This window comes from Salmo salar, chromosome ssa22 (assembly GCF_905237065.1).
Source record: "Salmo salar chromosome ssa22, Ssal_v3.1, whole genome shotgun sequence".
In the NCBI taxonomy this organism is placed as follows: Eukaryota; Metazoa; Chordata; class Actinopteri; order Salmoniformes; family Salmonidae; genus Salmo; species Salmo salar.
In genome coordinates this window covers 35,482,020-35,499,608 of record NC_059463.1, presented here as the reverse complement: position 1 = coordinate 35,499,608, position 17,589 = coordinate 35,482,020, and the positions used below count along the sequence as shown (strand labels likewise).

The window sequence follows — 17,589 nt, the reverse complement described above, 5'->3', positions numbered from 1 at the left end:
TAAAATGTCTGTACTAACGTATTTCACTTCAACCCATGCCAGATATCCCTCCGGTTGTGTAATGGTGGACAAGAACTGTAACCTGATGGATGGCAACCTGAGAAATATCTTTACAAGCAAGAAAATCTAACAAAAGGTGAGTCAGATAATTGAACACTGTTGAAGTTCCTTTAAAAGTACCATCATGTGCCAGTTATGCCAGTATTTAATGGCCAACAAATATAATTTGTAGATGTCAAATTTCAAACTGGAGAATGAGGTTATGAAGCTAAATCCGTTACATAGAGAAGCAACATATTTCTACTTGATTTCATCATCTTTCTCTAGATGGAAGAATGCAGTAATCAGCTGGGCGTCCCAATGAACTGCATCCTTCCCCTAAAGGACTACGATAAGGAGGGAGATGTAAATGAGGATGTAGATGTGCTGCTGCTGAAACCTATCATCCAAATCACACATTTTGCGAAGGACTACATATGGGACCTTCAACACCAGGAGCTTGATGTGGAGCTTGATGTGGTGTACTGTTAATAACACCAAGTTGTGTCAAACTGCTTTTGAAAACATTTTGGCATTTCCAGTTTGCCTTGGATGTATTGCATCTTTTTTTGCTGTACTATAACTGAATTCTTCACAAAGATAATTGATACATTATGAATTATTTCTAAAGATATCTGATGAAATGAGGTATTATACTGTACAACATTGACTACAGTTTTGTTTAGTCGATCCTGTAGTAGATGACTGACTCTCCAATACAATGTAGAGGAGTCAATAAACTTGGATACATGCAGATATACAGTAAACACGTGTGAAAAGCTAAAGACAATTTAAAAACCCTCTTTTCCAGGCCAAAATACCATACCAGTTTAGCTTTGTATTTATTCACACAAAACACTTTTTTTAATAAGGCAACACAATATATACAGACAATGATTTACATATGAATACCATATTTAAATTTAAAGTTATTTCGTGACAAACATGTCATTCAGTACCAGCACTAGCCTGAACACAGTCATGGTTTAGCAAGTCATGTAAAAGAGTACCAGATGCTAAAGCCTCTTCAAAAGTCTCCTTATTGTTGGTGTCCATTAGAAACCCCACTTGGTTCAATGTGGAATTTTGTAGAATTCTCTAAGCAGCTACAAGCTTTTGAAAGTGATGTCTCTTACATAACATCCCTTTCCGATTGTGTACTATGAACAATGGGACATCAAATATCAAGACCCAGAACCCTTTTCCAAAGGAATGACTCAGAACAGAAACACTTTTGTTGAAATAACTTCCAATACAAGACCACTAAATCCTATTAATTTACGTACAGCGCAACCAAACTCCAATAGCATATACTGAGCACATTTCTTGTTACTTTCATTAGCTGTGTAAGATACAACAAAAACATATCCGATATTGAACATCTTGATCATTGAGGATTCATGTTAGAGACATTTTGGCAATCTCCTGACCTACTAATGCCAGAGAATATGACGGATGACTTCAGAGTGCTTGCATGGTGAAATCTCCATTTGTTTAGTGTAAACCGTCTCCACATTCAGATTGCTATTTGGCAACTGGGACTATACAAAGTAGAATAATTATAGAAGAAAAACATGTGACAAGCCTACAAATGGCTTACTGCTTGATCTGAGAGTTCTGTCTGTTGCAGAGAACAGAGTGTGATACCTAGCTTAGTCTTGCTCAATATTTCTCAATAACCACGTCACGGAAGTCAAATTAGTAGGTTGCTAGAAAGTTAGTGTTCCTTCTCTTCACAATCATTTACAAAAATATAATTATATTGTGCATAACAAACATCAATAATATAGATTAGTACTGAATGAGAAGATGAGAGGACATGGAGAGTGACTTGAAAACAACACCTTGTCCCATGAAGTACCAGTTCAAACCACACCTGGGTTCAAATGCTTCTGTATTTCATTATTTGCTATTTATATACTTGTGTTTGAGTATTTTCAAATAATGTGGCTTGAATCAACTACTTCTATTGGAAGTCTACTATGAGAGTATTTTCAAGTACTTATTTCAAATACTATTTTCAAATACCTGGGTTAAATGCATGGGAGTGTATTTAAGTCAGTGCATTTGAGATTTGTCAAATACATGCCAATATGTTCCAAGTGTATTTCCAAATATATTCCAATATTCAAGTACTTGTCTTTTCAAAGAAAAAATATCTGAATATTTACTTTGAAATGTATGTGAAAGTAATTGAGATATTTGGAATAGTATTTGAACCCAGGTCTCGTTCAAACAGATCTGGTTCTGTTGTTATGCATGAAGCAATAGTAGGGCTCAGCTGTAACTGTTCAAAACACACAGAGTTTCTTTTCACACATACAGTTGATAAGGCCATGAAATGATGTGTTACAAAACAAAATGTTAAGGTTTTTAATAAAGCTCATATCATAATAGTGATTTAAATACGATGGTACACTTATTGGTAGTACCCTGCCTGGATTATGTGGGCAGTTGGATTTCAGAGCATTAGACAAGTGACGTTGAGTTCAAGATGTAGTGGTTAGGGGATGTGTGTGGTTTCCTTGTCTTACTATACATAAACGCACACTCGCAATTATGTCCACCCACACACACACTACAGTCTTTCTCTCACTCATACATATGTAAACACAAACAGGCCTTCCACACACTTCTCAGCCGTAGTTGTAGGTGAAGTTGTAAGTGCTGGGCTCCTTTGGCACGGGGGGAGGGGCTTCGGGTATGGTGATGTTCTCCAGGTCCAGGAGGCGGAGCTTCATCTCCATGGAGATGAGCGTGTCCAGGTCACTGCGTGTGAGGTCACTGCCCATCTCTCGCCCCAACAACGCACACAGCCCATCAGTCCAGATACAGTACTGCTCCATGCACAAGCAGGCAGGCAGGAACACACACACACAAAGCAGACAGCAAGCACAGGTCAGATAACATACAGTACATTTGCAACACACTCACATACAGTTGAAGTCGTAAGTTAACATACACTTAGGTTGGAGTCATTAAAACTCGTTTTTCAACCACTCCACAAATTTCTTGTTAACAAACTATAGTTTTGGCAAGTCGGTTAGGACATCTACTTTGTGCATGACACAAGTAATTTTTCCAACAATTGTTTACAGACAAATTTCACTGTACCACAATTCCAGTGGGTCAGAAGTTTTCATACACTAGCAGGCTGACTACACCGCTCTCGCGATGCGTGCGCGAGCGTTGCAAAATACATTTAGAAATCTATGTTATTCAATTATTGCACCCACACTGCTCGCGCGCGCCAATGAGCGTCTGCGTTGACAAGGGCTAAAATAGAAATCAGTTCTATTTCTGACGCAGATCGCACTGCAAGTTTTGCCTTTCCCATCTCATTGGTTTATAGAAGCAGGTACCCACGTGCCATCTCCTCATTGGTTATACCCACGTGGGTGACTGAAAGACGAACGAGGTCAGTGGCGGTAATGCACCTAATTTATGAAAGTTGCCAATCGTAATATAAAGTCAAGAGAAGAAAAAGCCTGAAAGGAGGAGAGATGACTAGAAACGATTCGGTTGACCGTTTTATGTGTGGATTAATTGGCAGCGTAGAGGACCTTGTGTATTTCAGGTAAAATAACAACTCAATGTTTATATCCCAGGACAAATTAGCTAGCAACAGCAAGCTAGCTAAATAGGACAAATTAGCTAGCAAGTGCAAGCTAACTAGCTAAATTGCCATAAACGTTTAATGCTTTTCGACCTGTCCCCAAATTAATATAATTGGTTCAGAGTTTGTTCTGATACTTTAACCTGTGTGTCCTGATCGCGTTTGGTGTGGTGGGACAAAAAATACATTTATGCACAATGGCGCAAACGCGCAGCCGGTTTGGGTTCCGTGTAAGTTGACTGTGCCTTTCAACAGCTTGGAAAATTCCAGAAAATGATGTCATGGCGTCAGAAGCTTCTGATAGGCTATTTGACATCATTTGAGTCAATTGGAGGTGTACCTGTGGATGTATTTCAAGGCCTACCTTCAAACTCAGTGCCTCTTTGCTTGACATCATGGGAAAATCAAAAGAAATCAGCCAAGACCTCAGAAAGAAAATTGTAGACCTCCACAAGTCTTATTCATCCTTGGGAGCAATTTCCAAATGCCTGAAGGTACAACGTTCATCTGTACAAACAATAGTACGCAAGTATAAACAACATGGGACCACGCAGCTGTCATACCGCTCAGGAAGGAGACGCGTTCTGTCTCCTAGAGATGAACATACTTTGGTGTGAAAAGTGCAAAACAAACCCAGAACAGCTGCAAAGGACCTTGTGAAGATGCTGGAGGAAACAGGTACAAAATAATCTATATAGAGAGTAAAACGAGTCCTATATCGACATAGACTGAAAGGCCGCTCAGCAAGGGAGAAGCCACTGCTCCAAAACCGCCATTAAAAAAAACTGACTACGGTTTGCAACTGCACATGGGAACAAAGATCGTACTTTTTGGAGAAATGTCCTCTGGTCTGAAAACAAAAATAGAACTGTTTGACCATAATGACCATCGTTATGTTTGGAGGAAAAAGGGGGAGGCTTGCAAGCCGAAGAACACCATCCCAACCATGAAGCACGGGGGTGGCAGCATCATGTTGTGGGGGTGCTTTGATGCAGGAGGGACTGGTGCACTTCACTAAATAGATGGCATCATGAGGTAGGAAAATTATGTGGATATATTGAAGCGACATCAGTCAGGAAGTTAAAGCTTGGTCGCAAATGGGTCTTCCAAATGGACAATGACCCCAAGCATACTTCCAAAGTTGTGGCAAAATGGCTTAAGGACAACAAAGTCAAGGTATTGGAGTGGCCATCACAAAGCCCTGACTTCAATCCTATAGAACATTTGTGGGCAGAACTGAAAAAGCGTGTGCGAGCAAGGAGGCCTACAAACCTGACTCAGTTACATCAGCTCTGTCAGGAGGAATGGGCCAAAATTCACCCAACTTATTGTGGGAAGCTTGTGGAAGGCTACCCAAAACATTTGACCCAAGTTAAACAATTTAAAGGCAATGCTACCAAATACTAATTCAGTGTATGTAAACTTCTGACCCACTGGGAATGTGATGAAAGAAATAAAAGCTGAAAATAAATCACTCTCTCTACTATTATTCTGACATTTCACAGGATGAAATGTCAGGAATTGTGAAAAACTGAGTTTAAATGTATCTGGCTAAGGTGTATGTAAACTTCCGACTTCAACTGTACATGTCTTCAGAGTTGTATTTATTCTGGGGATAAAACGGGTTGCTTACCTCGTATTTGTTGGGAGCCACAAAGTTGAGGTTTTCATCAGGATCGTACAGGATTGAGAAGGCCTGCTCCAACACCTCCTACACACAGAACAGAGTGCACATTTCATGTCCACAACTCTAATATGAACCGCATGCACTAGAATGACTAGATATTCCATGGATGGACCCTGATCAAAAGTAGTGCACTATAAAAGGGAACAGGTTGCCATTTGGGACACAATCCATAACCATTGAGATGAATAAGAGAAAGGGCTAGTAGTTGCATATCAGTCTTACTAACAGGCATGCCCTCTGCTGGTAGGCTACAGTACCTTATTTTGTTTCAGTGCACTCTTCTCTTTCATGTGGGGACAGTCCTTCCCCGTCACCACTGACTTGATATCAGACACGGGGACTGAAGGGGAAGATTAGAAAGAGCAGGAAATTAAAAAGAGATGAAACAGGCATGTATCTAGGTCAGCCACTGCACAGTTCCACGGCTCTAGGCGTGATGTGGATCAGTCCGTTTTAAGACTTGATTGTTTGCCATCCATATCTGTGCAATATCAGCTCAGAGATAGACTGAGAACAACATGAGGTGTGGCTTATGCCTAAAAAAAAGTACAACTGAAGCCTACAACAGACCTCAGAGCTGATGCCTTTCCATGTGCTTTGAGACTTCACCTGATGAGCTTTAAGATAGACAACCTCACTCAAATCTTAAATAGTCATGATTGCACAGGACACTGAGAGCCATCACTGTAGAGAGTCAGTGGGAGACAGAGGGTTGTAGCCTGAAGACTCACTCTTGTCGGTGAGCAGCTCAAAAGGCACTTCCCCCTGGGGAGACTCGTCCAGATCTCCATAGTGCAGCACCTTGTGGTTCAGAGACAGGCGGCAGAACCAGAACTTCTCTGAGGACAAAACAAAGGACAAAGTTAGGAATAAAGACAAAGGTAGTGATCAGTCCTATGAAGTAAATCAACAGTAAGAAAATATTTGTATTAAAACTCCAGGCAAATGCTGACATATTTGTTATTGTGCATGTGTGTAAGGTTCTCACCTTGTCTGCGGCGGTTGCCAAGCTTGCGGAAGCAGCTTCCCTCACACAGGCGGTTCAGTCGCTGTTGCTTAATCAGCTCCAGTATCTCTGGCTGGATCCTCTCACGCAGTTCACTGCAACACACACACACACACACACACAGTAGGTCTCATAGTATTGAACAGCAACCAAGACAAGACTCAGGCCAGGCTAAAATAATAACATGATGGGTTAAGAAGCCAAACACAGAGGCAGGCTAATCTGATTGCCAAAGTCAAGAGTTAACGTGGATGTGGGACTGACATGATGGGTGGTGACTGGAAGTCGTCCTGGCTCATCCTCTCTGACTGGCGCAGACGCAGGATCTCAGAGTAGCTGAGGCCTCGTAGTTTCCCTTTAAGCTGGTCCAGGGACGAGGGCTTCATAGCCAGAGTACGGGTGATCTGCTCCCGAACCACCTGCATCACCTGGCCAACCAAGGGTTAGCAACACAATGGATTACCAACCACAGTCAACCACGCATCAGAGCCAATGGCTACATCCAAATTTCCACAAATTTCCAGTAGTGTGCACTTTAAAAGCATAGGATTGGTGTAAGCATTGGTTGGAGGGAGTTTCTACATTGTAAAATCCATACGAGAAAGTGTGCAAGTGCACACTTCCGGACAAGGGTGAAGAATTGTGACTCAGCCTATGCGGTTCAGAGATTCTGTGGTGGTCAAATGTCTCTAGGTGGTTGAACTCTGACCTTGTTGAAGTCCTCAGCCGTGGCCCTCATCTCCTTCCAGGTCTTATTTAGCAGTTGGATGCAGACGCAGAAGAACTCCTCCCACGCCCGGTCGTGAGTAAAGAACATGGGGTGGTAGTCGTTGCAGCCCTCATTGGCTGGAGAGAGGGAACACACACACAGTGGACGCTTATTATAACACGTGGTTGTCATGAACAGAGTGAATCAGTTATCCCTCTGACGATACATGTACAACAGAACTCATGAGGTTGGCCATTCTGATTAGCTTGGAAAGCTCCAAACAGATTGAGGCTTGCTTGAATGCCATGTCAGCCGTAAAGCCATCTGTGATCCTTGACCGCTGGCTACGTCCCTTCTGTCTTCAAGAGAGCGAGATTTGCACCCCTTCTCAAAAAACCTACACTCGATCCCTCCGATGTCAACAACTACAGACCAGTATCCCTTCTTTCTTTTCTCTCCAAAACTCTTGAACGTGCCGTCCTTGGCCAGCTCTCCTGCTATCTCTCTCAGAATGACCTTCTTGATCCAAATCAGTCAGGTTTCAAGGCTGGTCATTCAACTGAGACTGCTCTTCTCTGTGTCACGGAGGCTCTCCGCACTGCGAAAGCTAACTCTCTCTCCTCTGCTCTCATCCTTCTAGACCTATCTGCTGCCTTTGATACTGTGAACCATCAGATCCTCCTCTCCACCCTCTCCGAGTTGGGTATCTCCGTCGCAGCTCACTCTTGAATTGCGTCCTACCTGGCAGGTCACTCCTACCAGGTGGCGTGGCGAGAATCCATCTACGCACCACGTGCTCTCACCACTGGTGTCCCCCAGGGCTCAGTTCTAGGCCCTCTCCTATTCTCGCTATACACCAAGTCACTTGGCTCTGTCATATCCTCACATGGTCTCTCCTATCATTGCTACGCAGACGACACACAATTAATCTTCTCCTTTCCCCCTTCTGATAACCAGGTGGTGAATCGCATCTCTGCATGTCTGGCAGACATATCAGTGTGGATGACAGATCACCACCTCAAGCTGAACCTCGGCAAGACGGAGCTGCTCTTCCTTCCGGGGAAGGACTGCCCTTTCCATGATCTCACCATCACGGTGGACAACTCCATTGTGTCCTCCTCCCAGAGTGCTAAGAGCCTCGGCGTGACCCTGGACAACACCCTGTCGTTCTCCACTAACATCAAGGCGGTGACCCGATCCTGTAGGTTCATGCTATACAACATTCGCAGAGTACGACCCTGCCTTACACAGGAAGCGGCGCAGGTCCTAATCCAGGCACTTGTCATCTTCAGTCTGGATTACTGCAACTCCCTGTTGGCGGGGCTCCCTGCCTGTGCCATTAAACCCCTACAACTCATCCAGAACGCCGCAGCCCGTCTGGTGTTCAACCTTCCCAAGTTCTCTCACGTCACCCCGCTCCTCCGCACACTCCACTGGCTTCCAGTTGAAGCTCGCATCTGCTACAAGACCATGGTGCTTGCCTACGGAGCTGTGAGGGGAACGGCACCTCCGTACCTTCAGGCTCTGATCAGGCCCTACACCCAAACAAGGGCACTGCGTTCATCCACCTCTGGCCTGCTGGCCCCCCTACCTCTGTGGAAGCACAGTTCCCGCTCAGCCTAGTCAAAACTGTTCGCTGCTCTGGCACCCCAATGGTGGAACAAGCTCCCTCACGACGCCAGGACAGCGGAGTCAATCACCACCTTCCGTAGACACCTGAAACCCCACCTCTTTAAGGAATACCTGGGATAGGATAAAGCAATCCTTCTAACCCCCCCCAAAAAAAGATATAGATGCACTATTGTAAGTGGTTGTTCCACTGGATATCATAAAGTGAATCCACTAATTTGTAAGTCGCTCTGGATAAGAGCGTCTGCTAAATGACGTAAATGTAAATGTAATGTAAATGTGTTGAGTCCATGTATGAGAAGTGGGAGCATTGTACTCACGCAATTCTCCCACTTGTAGTATCTCACACAGCATTCGGGTGAGCTCGATAGCACAGCGTCCGAAGGGACACTCGTGTTTGTCCTCGCGGCTGCTGTTCTCTAGAACAATCTGATGTGAGAAACACACACAATGGTCACACTTGGGAAAACTGAATTTCGACCATTTGAAATTTTTTATTACTTTTTCAGATTTGTTTCGTAGAAAACCTTGTGGTAAAGGCTGCGTCTCAAATGGCAAGCTATTCCCTACATAGTGCACTACTTTTGACCAGGACCCTGGTCAAAAGTAATGCAATATAGGTAAAAAGTAGTGCCCTATATAGGGAACGGGTACCAATTGTGAAACACACAGACTCACCCTGATGTAGGTGTCCTGGTGCAGCTTGGCCAGGTAGAGCATGTTGTCCAGGGCCAGCATGCCTGGAGGGGTCTGAGTGAAGTCCATGGCAGGGTTCACATGGTTCTGGAGCGACAACCGACATGAGAGTCAATGACACAGACAGACCATAACTCCTCCTAACAACTCCTCTAGAGAGCAGCAGCTGTACCAACCCAAACAACACCTCTACAGAAGCAAACAATCCCTTTATGACCCCAAACAATCACTTTAATACATCCACACACTCCAACTCAACACCTCTAGAGAGCTATACAGATGAAAACAACCCACTAGCTGGACTCACAGTGAAGCCCAGCATCTTGTAGTCCTTGGTGTACATGGCCTTTCTCTTCTCCGTGCCACTAGGGTCATTCTCCCCATCAAACGCAATCCTGCGCAGCTCAAAAATGATGTCCCTCTGGGCCTGGAGATGGATGAGGGCAGAACATAAAAACATCAAATCAGTATGAATAGGGCTAAAATGGTTCAGCTTAAAGATTCAGGGAATGCAAAACCAGAAAATACCGCTTCTGTTAGTTTCTGGTCATTTTACCTGGTCACTGGGATCCATTTTGGTCATCATCCGTTCTTCCAGAAGGTTAAAGGTAAGCACCTGCAGCACGTACAGCTGGTGTGCCATCTCAGCTTTGATAGGTCGGTTGCCTCGGATAACATGCTGTGAAAGATGACACATATATTAGGAGTTCTGGATCTGTACTGTTTAGAAAGCATCACATTATTATGAAGGGCTGTTTAGAAAGCATCATGTTATTATGAAGAGCTGTTTAGAAAGCATCACGTTATTATGAAGGGCTGTTTAGAAAGCATCATGTTATTATGAAGAGCTGTTTAGAAAGCATCATGTTATTATGAAGGGCTGTTTAGAAAGCATCATGTTATTATGAAGGGCTGTTTAGAAAGCATCATGTTATTATGAAGGGCTGTTTAGAAAGCATCACATTATTATGAAGGGCTGTTTAGAAAGCATCATGTTATTATGAAGAGCTGTTTAGAAAGCATCATGTTATTATGAAGGGCTGTTTAGAAAGCATCATGTTATTATGAAGGGCTGTTTAGAAAGCATCATGTTATTATGAAGAGCTGTGTAGAAAGCATCATGTTATTATGAAGGGCTGTTTAGAAAGCATCATGTTATTATGAAGAGCTGTTTAGAAAGCATCACATTATTATGAAGGGCTGTTTAGAAAGCATCATGTTATTATGAAGAGCTGTTTAGAAAGCATCACGTTATTATGAAGGGCTGTTTAGAAAGCATCATGTTATTATGAAGAGCTGTTTAGAAAGCATCATGTTATTATGAAGAGCTGTTTAGAAAGCATCACGTTATTATGAAGGGCTGTTTAGAAAGCATCATGTTATTATGAAGAGCTGTTTAGAAAGCATCATGTTATTATGAAGGGCTGTTTAGAAAGCATCATGTTATTATGAAGGGCTGTTTAGAAAGCATCATGTTATTATAAAGGCCTGTTTGGATGTTGCTCTGGTTTGTGCCATCGAAGACAAGTACACTCAGGCTTTCCCTGACACTCACATTGAGGATGATGGATCGTAGGTGTTTCTGTGCCAGGGTGCTCGCCATCTCCTGAGAGGAAGATAGATGGACAAATACAGTGAGACTCAAAAGCGAGGCCTGGTATGGAAATAGTTAGCCAATAAGCTTACTACCAGACAACAATATCAAAAGCTAATTTGAGAAAAGGCTTACAGCCATTTCACACAACCCTGAAAGGGGTTCATAACTGTTACAATTCTGTTTTTTTGGGTGGGGTCACATCATCAGAAACCCTTACAGCAGTGAGACATGTCTAAGAGTGCAGAATGCAGCTGCTACCACTAGGGGGACCCAGAGTTACTATGAAAGGATTGCATAATGTATTCTTCACAGATTGATCTATGAGTGTGGCAGCACACAGTTCTCTTTGGATCAGAAAGAGGGGGGGGGCTGAGGGGATGAGGTGAAGGATTGTGGAATGATGTGTACTCACTGTGAGCCGCTGGTCCAGGGGGTTAGTATGCTCCTCCTGAGGGGGGTGGGTTGGGAGGAGGGGTGCAGGCGTGACGGCAATGGAAACAAAGAGTGCACACTTATAGGCACACATCACAAGACACAGCATGCACAGTAACAGCATGGTACAGTACACCTTGGTAGTGAGGAACAGCACATCACAGCACAATATGGCATGGCAATGCACAACAGTATGTGACACAACAGCGTAGTATGGCACAGCACTGAATGAGATGTACAACACAATGCATGCACAGCACAGCAGAGCACAGTACAGCATGGAGTCTAGAGCCGAAAGACAGAGCTCAGACTGACCTGCTCCTCTGGTTGTATGTAGGTTGGATGTCATATTTAATCTTTGCACTTCAAAATATGATATCTGCACTTCATTACTTTTGTAAAATAAGTATATTACACTGAACAAAAATAAAAACGCAACAATTTCAAAGATTGTACTGATTTACAGTTCATATAAGGGAATCAGTCAGTTGCAATAAATGTATTAGGCGCTAATCTATGGATTTCATGACTGGGAATACAGATATGCATCTGTTGGACACAGATACACTACATGACCAAAAGTATGTGGACACCTGATCGTCAAACATCTCTTTCCAAAATAATGGCTATTAATATGGAGTGGGTTCCCTCTTTACTGCTATAACAGCCTCCACTCTTCTGGGAAGGCTTTCAACTAGTGAGGTCGGGCTGTGATGTTGGGCGATTAGGCCTGACTCACAGTCGGCGTTCCAATTCATCCCAAAGGTGTTTGATTGGGTTGAGGTCAGGGCTCTGTGCAGGCCAGTGAAATTATTCCACACCCATCTCGACCTCGCTTTGTGCACGAGGGCATTGTCATGCTGAAACAGGAAAGTGCCTTCCCATATCTGTTGCCACAAAGTTGGAAGAACAGAATCATGTGGAATGTCATTGAACGCTGTAGCGTTAAGATTTCCCTTGACTGGAACCAAGGGGCCTAGCCGGAACCATGAAAAACAGCCCCAGACCATTAATCCTCCTCGACCAAACTTTCCAGTTGGCACTATGCATTGGGGCAGGTAGCGTTTTCCTGGCATCTGGCAAACCCAGATTCGTCTGTCGGACTGTGGTGGTGAAGCCCGATTCATCACTCCAGAAAACGCGCCTCCACTGCTCCAGAGTCCAATAGTGGTAGATTTACACCACTCCAAAGTCCAATAGATTTACACCACTCCAGCCGACATTTGGCTTTACGCATGGTGATCTTAGGTTTGTGTGTGGCTGCTCGGCCATGAAAACCCATTTCATGAAGCTCCCGACGAACAGTTCTTGTGCTGACATTGCTTCAAGAGGCAGTTTGGAACTCATGCTTCAGCACTCGTTGATCCCGTTCTGTGAGATTGTCTGGCCTACCACTTCGCGGCTGAGCCGTTGTTGCTCCTAGATGTTCAGCATCATCATGCTGAAACATGAGGTGATGGCGGTGGATGAATGGAATGAGAATGGGTCTCAGGATCTCGTCACGGTATCTCTGTGCATTCAAATTGCCATTAATAAAATGTAATTGTGTTCGTTGTCCATAGTTGTCCACATACAAATCATTAAAATCCAGACGGAAAATATTTACACAAGAAGCAACAGCCTATACAAATCATTAAAATCCAGACGGAAAATATTTACACAAGAAGCAACAGCCCATACAAATCATTAAAATCCAGATGGAAAATATTTACACAAGAAGCAACAGCCTATACCATAACCCAAACGCCACCATGGGGCACTCTGTTCACAACGTTGACAGCAGCAAACCACTCGCAAACCACACATGTTGTCTGCCATCTGCCCAGTACAGTTGAAACTGGGATTCACCTGTGAAGGGCACACTTCTCTAGCGTGCCAGTGGCCATCGAAGGTTAGCATTTGCCCACCTAAGTCGGTGACGACGCCGAACTGCAGTCAGGTCAAGACCCTGGTGAGGACGACGAGTACGCAGATGAGCTTCCCTGAGACTGGTTCTGACGGTTTCTGAAGAAATTCTTTGGTCGTGCAAACCCACAGGTTCATCAGCTGTCCAAGTGGCTGGTCTCAGACCATCCTACAGGTGAGGAAGCCAGATGTGGAGGTCCTGGGCTGGCGTAGTTACACATGGTCTATGGTTGTGAGGCCCGGTTGGACGTACTGCCAAATTCTCCAAAAAGATGTAGGAAGCAGCTTATGGTCGAGAAATTTAAATTACATTCTCTGGCAACTGCTCTGGTGAACATTCCTGCAGTCAGCATGCCACTTGTACGCTCCTCAAAACTTGAGACATCTTTGACATTGTGTTGTGTGACAAAACTGCACATTTTAGAGTAGCCTTTTATTGTCCCCAGCACAAGGTGCATCTGTGTAATGATTATGCTGTTTAATCATCTTCTTGATATGCCACAACTGTCAGGTGGATCGATTATCTTGGCAAAGGAGAAATGCTCACTAACAGGGACCAACATTTTACATATTGTATTTATATTTTTGTTCAGTGTATTTCGATAAAGTTCTGAGTCCGACAATAATACTTTTTTTACACTGTGATTTCCAAATTTGACATTAAATTTAAAATAAATTGCATGATGTCAAATTTGGAAATCAAAATGTTTTATCTTTTTCCCATGCATCAACCAGACAGGATGTAAGAGAAGAAAGTATTGCGTGGGTGACTTCCTACATGATGTCATAGTATCCACATCTGTCTCACACATACTGCCTGTCGGTCTGCCAAGGCAGTTCTACTCTGTTTCTCAGAGTAGAGTGGTTTCTTGACAGTTTACTTTATGATGTATAACATTTTACATTTTAGTCATTTAGCAGACGCTCTTATCTAGAGCGGCTTACAGTTAAGATCTTAAAATAGCAAGGTGGGGGGTGCTGTGGGATTATTTAAGATACTCTTCAAAGAGGTAGGGGTTTCAGATGTTTTCGGAAGATGGCAGGGACTCTGCTGTCCTAGCTTCAGGGGGAAGCTGGTTCCACCATTGGGGTGCCAGGACAGAGGAGAGCTTGGACTGGGCTGAGTGGGAGCTGCCCTCCCATAGAGGTGGGAGGGCCAAGAGACCAGAGGTGGCAGAACACCACCTTTCATATTGTGTGTGCACATTTCAAGGTAAAGCTTTTCTTCAATAAGGAAAATAGATGGACTGACTAAAGTGAAAATAGGTGGACTAACTAAGCACATAGCATAGAAAGCAGAGCACAGAATGACCAGAGATCATTAAACTCAGTGACAGTGGGGTTGGCCTATACGACATGGGTTATTTATTACTGACCATGATATGTGTGAGTGACCATGAAGTGTGATGTAACAGTGAGATATGAATTACATTACCCTGATGTGTGTGCTAATGGCTGTACCATATATGAGACCTATGTTAAGACTTTCTAACCCTTATAGGTGCTATGCATGTACGAGTGACGATGGTTGAGTGTAAATATGTTGCAGAGGACCAGTTCAGTGGGGGTTATGTACTAGTGACTACAATACATGAAAACTGGGTTAAGACATCGTCTAACCTATATAGGTGGTATTCATGTATGAGCGATCATAGTTAAGTATAAATATTTCGCAAGAGGACCCTTCCGGTGTGCTGGTGAGCAGGTACTGTACTGACCTGCCGTCTGTCCTCCGGTGCCTTGAGGAAGAGGGCGTTGATGAGTGCGATGGCGTATGTCTGGATCTCCTGATTGGACCTAAAAGTCACATCAGACACAGCAACACCAGTTAGAAGCATCTGGTTCTAGGAATTCTCACATGGGCAGAAAAATGTTAAGTTGCCACTGGTTAAGTGTATTAATACTCAGATAGTATTAGTCTGGGGTTCTACACTTCTAAGCTTAGTCATAATTACAAGGAGGCAGAGCAAGGCAAGGCTTGTCATCTACGCTCTACTGCACTGACGTTAGTTAGCTACGCCACTACATTTCTACACACTAACTCCGACTACATCCTCCACACAGCTGTATGTGGGAGGCCCCAGTGCGTGTGTGTGTGCTCACACTTGCAGGTGCCCGATGAGCTGTCCAACGGTGATCTCCTGCGCCACCCGGTGGTAGAGGCTGTGGCTGTTGAGGACCATGCTTTCCAGGATGGCCAGTGAGCGCTGCAGGATGGACACGTCCACCATCGGCTGGTTCACGTAGCCCGCAATCTGACCAGACAGGAGGGGGAAATACTCCATTAAAATGGACACCTAAATCTAGGGTCTTGTTGATTACAGCTAGGTTTATGAGGTAGATTTGAAAGCTGATTTACTAAGGTTTGAGATTAAGACTACATACCCCAATCAGAAACAATGGATTACAGGCAGCATCCGCACTGAGCTGAAGGGTAGAGCTGCCGCTTTCAAGGAACGGGACTCTAACCCAGAAGCTTATAAGAAATCCCGCTATGCCCTCCGACGAACCATCAAATAAACAAAGCGTCAATACAGGACTAAGATCGAGTCGTACTACACTGGCTCTGACGCTCGTCGGATGTGGCAGGGCCTGCAAACCATTACAGACTCCAAAGGGAAGCACAGCCGAGAGCTGCCCAGTGACACGAGCCTACCGGACGAGCTAAACTACTTCTATGCTTGCTTCGAAGCAAATAACACTGTAACATGCATGAGAGCACCAGATGTACCGGAAGACTGAGATCACGCTCTCCGCAGCCGATGTAAGTAAGACCTTTAGACAGGTCAACATTCACAAGGCCGCAGGGCCAGATGGATTACCAGGACGTGTACTGCGAGCATGCGCTGACCAACTAGCAAGTGTCTTCACTGACATTTTCAACCTCTCCCTGTCCAAGTCTGTAATACCAACATGTTTTAAGCAGACCACCATAGTGCCTGTGACCAAGAACACTGAGGTAATCTGCCTAAATGACTACCGACCCGTAGCACTCACGTCTGTAGCCATGAAGTGCTTTGAAAGGCTGGTCATGGCTCACATCAACACCATCATCCCAGAAACCCAAGACCCACTCCAATTTGCAAACCTCCCCAACAGATCCACAGATGATGCAGTCTCTATTGCACTCCACACTGACCTTTCCCACCTGGACAAGAGGAACACCTATGTGAGAATGCTATTCATTGACTACAGCTCAGCGTTCAACACCATAGTCCCCTCAAAGCGCATCAATAAGCTAAGGACCCTGGGACTAAACACCTCCCTCTGCAACTGGATCCTGGACTTCCTGACGGGCCACCCCCAGGTTGTAAGGGTAGGTAACAACACATCCGCCACGCTGATCCTCAACACAGGGGCCCCTCAGGGGTGCGTGCTCAGCCCCTTCCTGTACTCCCTGTTCACTCATGACTGCACAGCCAGGCACGACTCCAACACCATCATTAAATTTGCCGATGACACAACAGTGGTAGGCTTGATCACCGACAATGACGAGACAGCCTATAGGGAGGTCAGAGATCTGGCCATTTGGTGCCAGGACAACAACATCTCCCTCAACGTGATCAAGACATAGGAGATGATTGTGGACTACAGGAAAAAGAGGACCGCGCACGCCTCCATTCTCATCGACGGGGCAGCAGTGGAGCAGGTTGAGAGCTTCAAGTTACTTGGTGTCCACATCACCAACAAACTAACATGGTCCAAGCACACCATGACAGTCGTGAAGCGGGCACGACAAAACCTATTCCCCCTCAGGAGACTGAAAAGATTTGGCTTGGGTCCTCAGATCCTCAAAAGGTTCTACAGCTGCACCATCGAGAGCATCCTGACTAGTTGCATCACTGCCTGGTATGGCAACTGCTCGGCCTCCGACCGCAAGGCACTACAGAGGGTAGTGCGAACAGCCCAGTACATCACTGGGGCCAAGCGTCCTGCCATTCAGGACCTCTATACCAGGCGGTGTCAGAGGAAGGCCCAACAAATTGTCAAAGACTCCAGCCACCCTAGTCATAGACTGTTCTCGCTGCTACCACGCGGCAAGCGGTACCGGAGCGCCAAGTCTAGGTCCAAGAGGCTTCTAAACTGCTTCTACCCCCAAGCCATAGGATTCCTGAACATCTAGTCAAATGGCTACCAAGACTATTCACATTGCCCTCCCCCTCCCCTCACACCACTGCCACTCTCTGTTGTAATCAATACATAGTCACTTTAATTAACTCTACCTACAGGTACATACTACATCAACTAACCGGTGCCCCAGCATATTGACTCT

The 17,589-nt window shown here is 44.6% G+C and overlaps 1 protein-coding gene across 5 annotated transcripts in view; it reads right to left on the bottom strand.

Moving 5' to 3' along the window:
- Nucleotides 1-857: 857 nt before the first annotated feature.
- Nucleotides 858-17,589, bottom strand: part of LOC106583331 (engulfment and cell motility protein 2) — a 32,389-nt gene continuing 15,657 nt past the window's right edge. For 2 of the 5 annotated variants that reach the window (XM_014167394.2, XM_014167398.2), the window contains 15 exons: nucleotides 15,420-15,571; nucleotides 15,035-15,113; nucleotides 11,392-11,427; nucleotides 10,938-10,988; nucleotides 9,939-10,061; nucleotides 9,690-9,809; nucleotides 9,365-9,469; nucleotides 9,007-9,115; nucleotides 7,058-7,194; nucleotides 6,613-6,776; nucleotides 6,331-6,443; nucleotides 6,074-6,181; nucleotides 5,600-5,682; nucleotides 5,289-5,366; nucleotides 858-2,876 (listed from right to left, as the gene is read on the bottom strand). In XM_014167394.2, the coding sequence (XP_014022869.1) occupies nucleotides 2,676-2,876; nucleotides 5,289-5,366; nucleotides 5,600-5,682; nucleotides 6,074-6,181; nucleotides 6,331-6,443; nucleotides 6,613-6,776; nucleotides 7,058-7,194; nucleotides 9,007-9,115; nucleotides 9,365-9,469; nucleotides 9,690-9,809; nucleotides 9,939-10,061; nucleotides 10,938-10,988; nucleotides 11,392-11,427; nucleotides 15,035-15,113; nucleotides 15,420-15,571 (1,659 nt within the window). In that variant the 3' untranslated portion in view covers nucleotides 858-2,675. The remainder of the gene's footprint in view (nucleotides 2,877-5,288; nucleotides 5,367-5,599; nucleotides 5,683-6,073; nucleotides 6,182-6,330; nucleotides 6,444-6,612; nucleotides 6,777-7,057; nucleotides 7,195-9,006; nucleotides 9,116-9,364; nucleotides 9,470-9,689; nucleotides 9,810-9,938; nucleotides 10,062-10,937; nucleotides 10,989-11,391; nucleotides 11,428-15,034; nucleotides 15,114-15,419; nucleotides 15,572-17,589) is intronic. The other 3 variants (XM_014167395.2, XM_014167396.2, XM_014167397.2) reach the window with 3 other exon arrangements.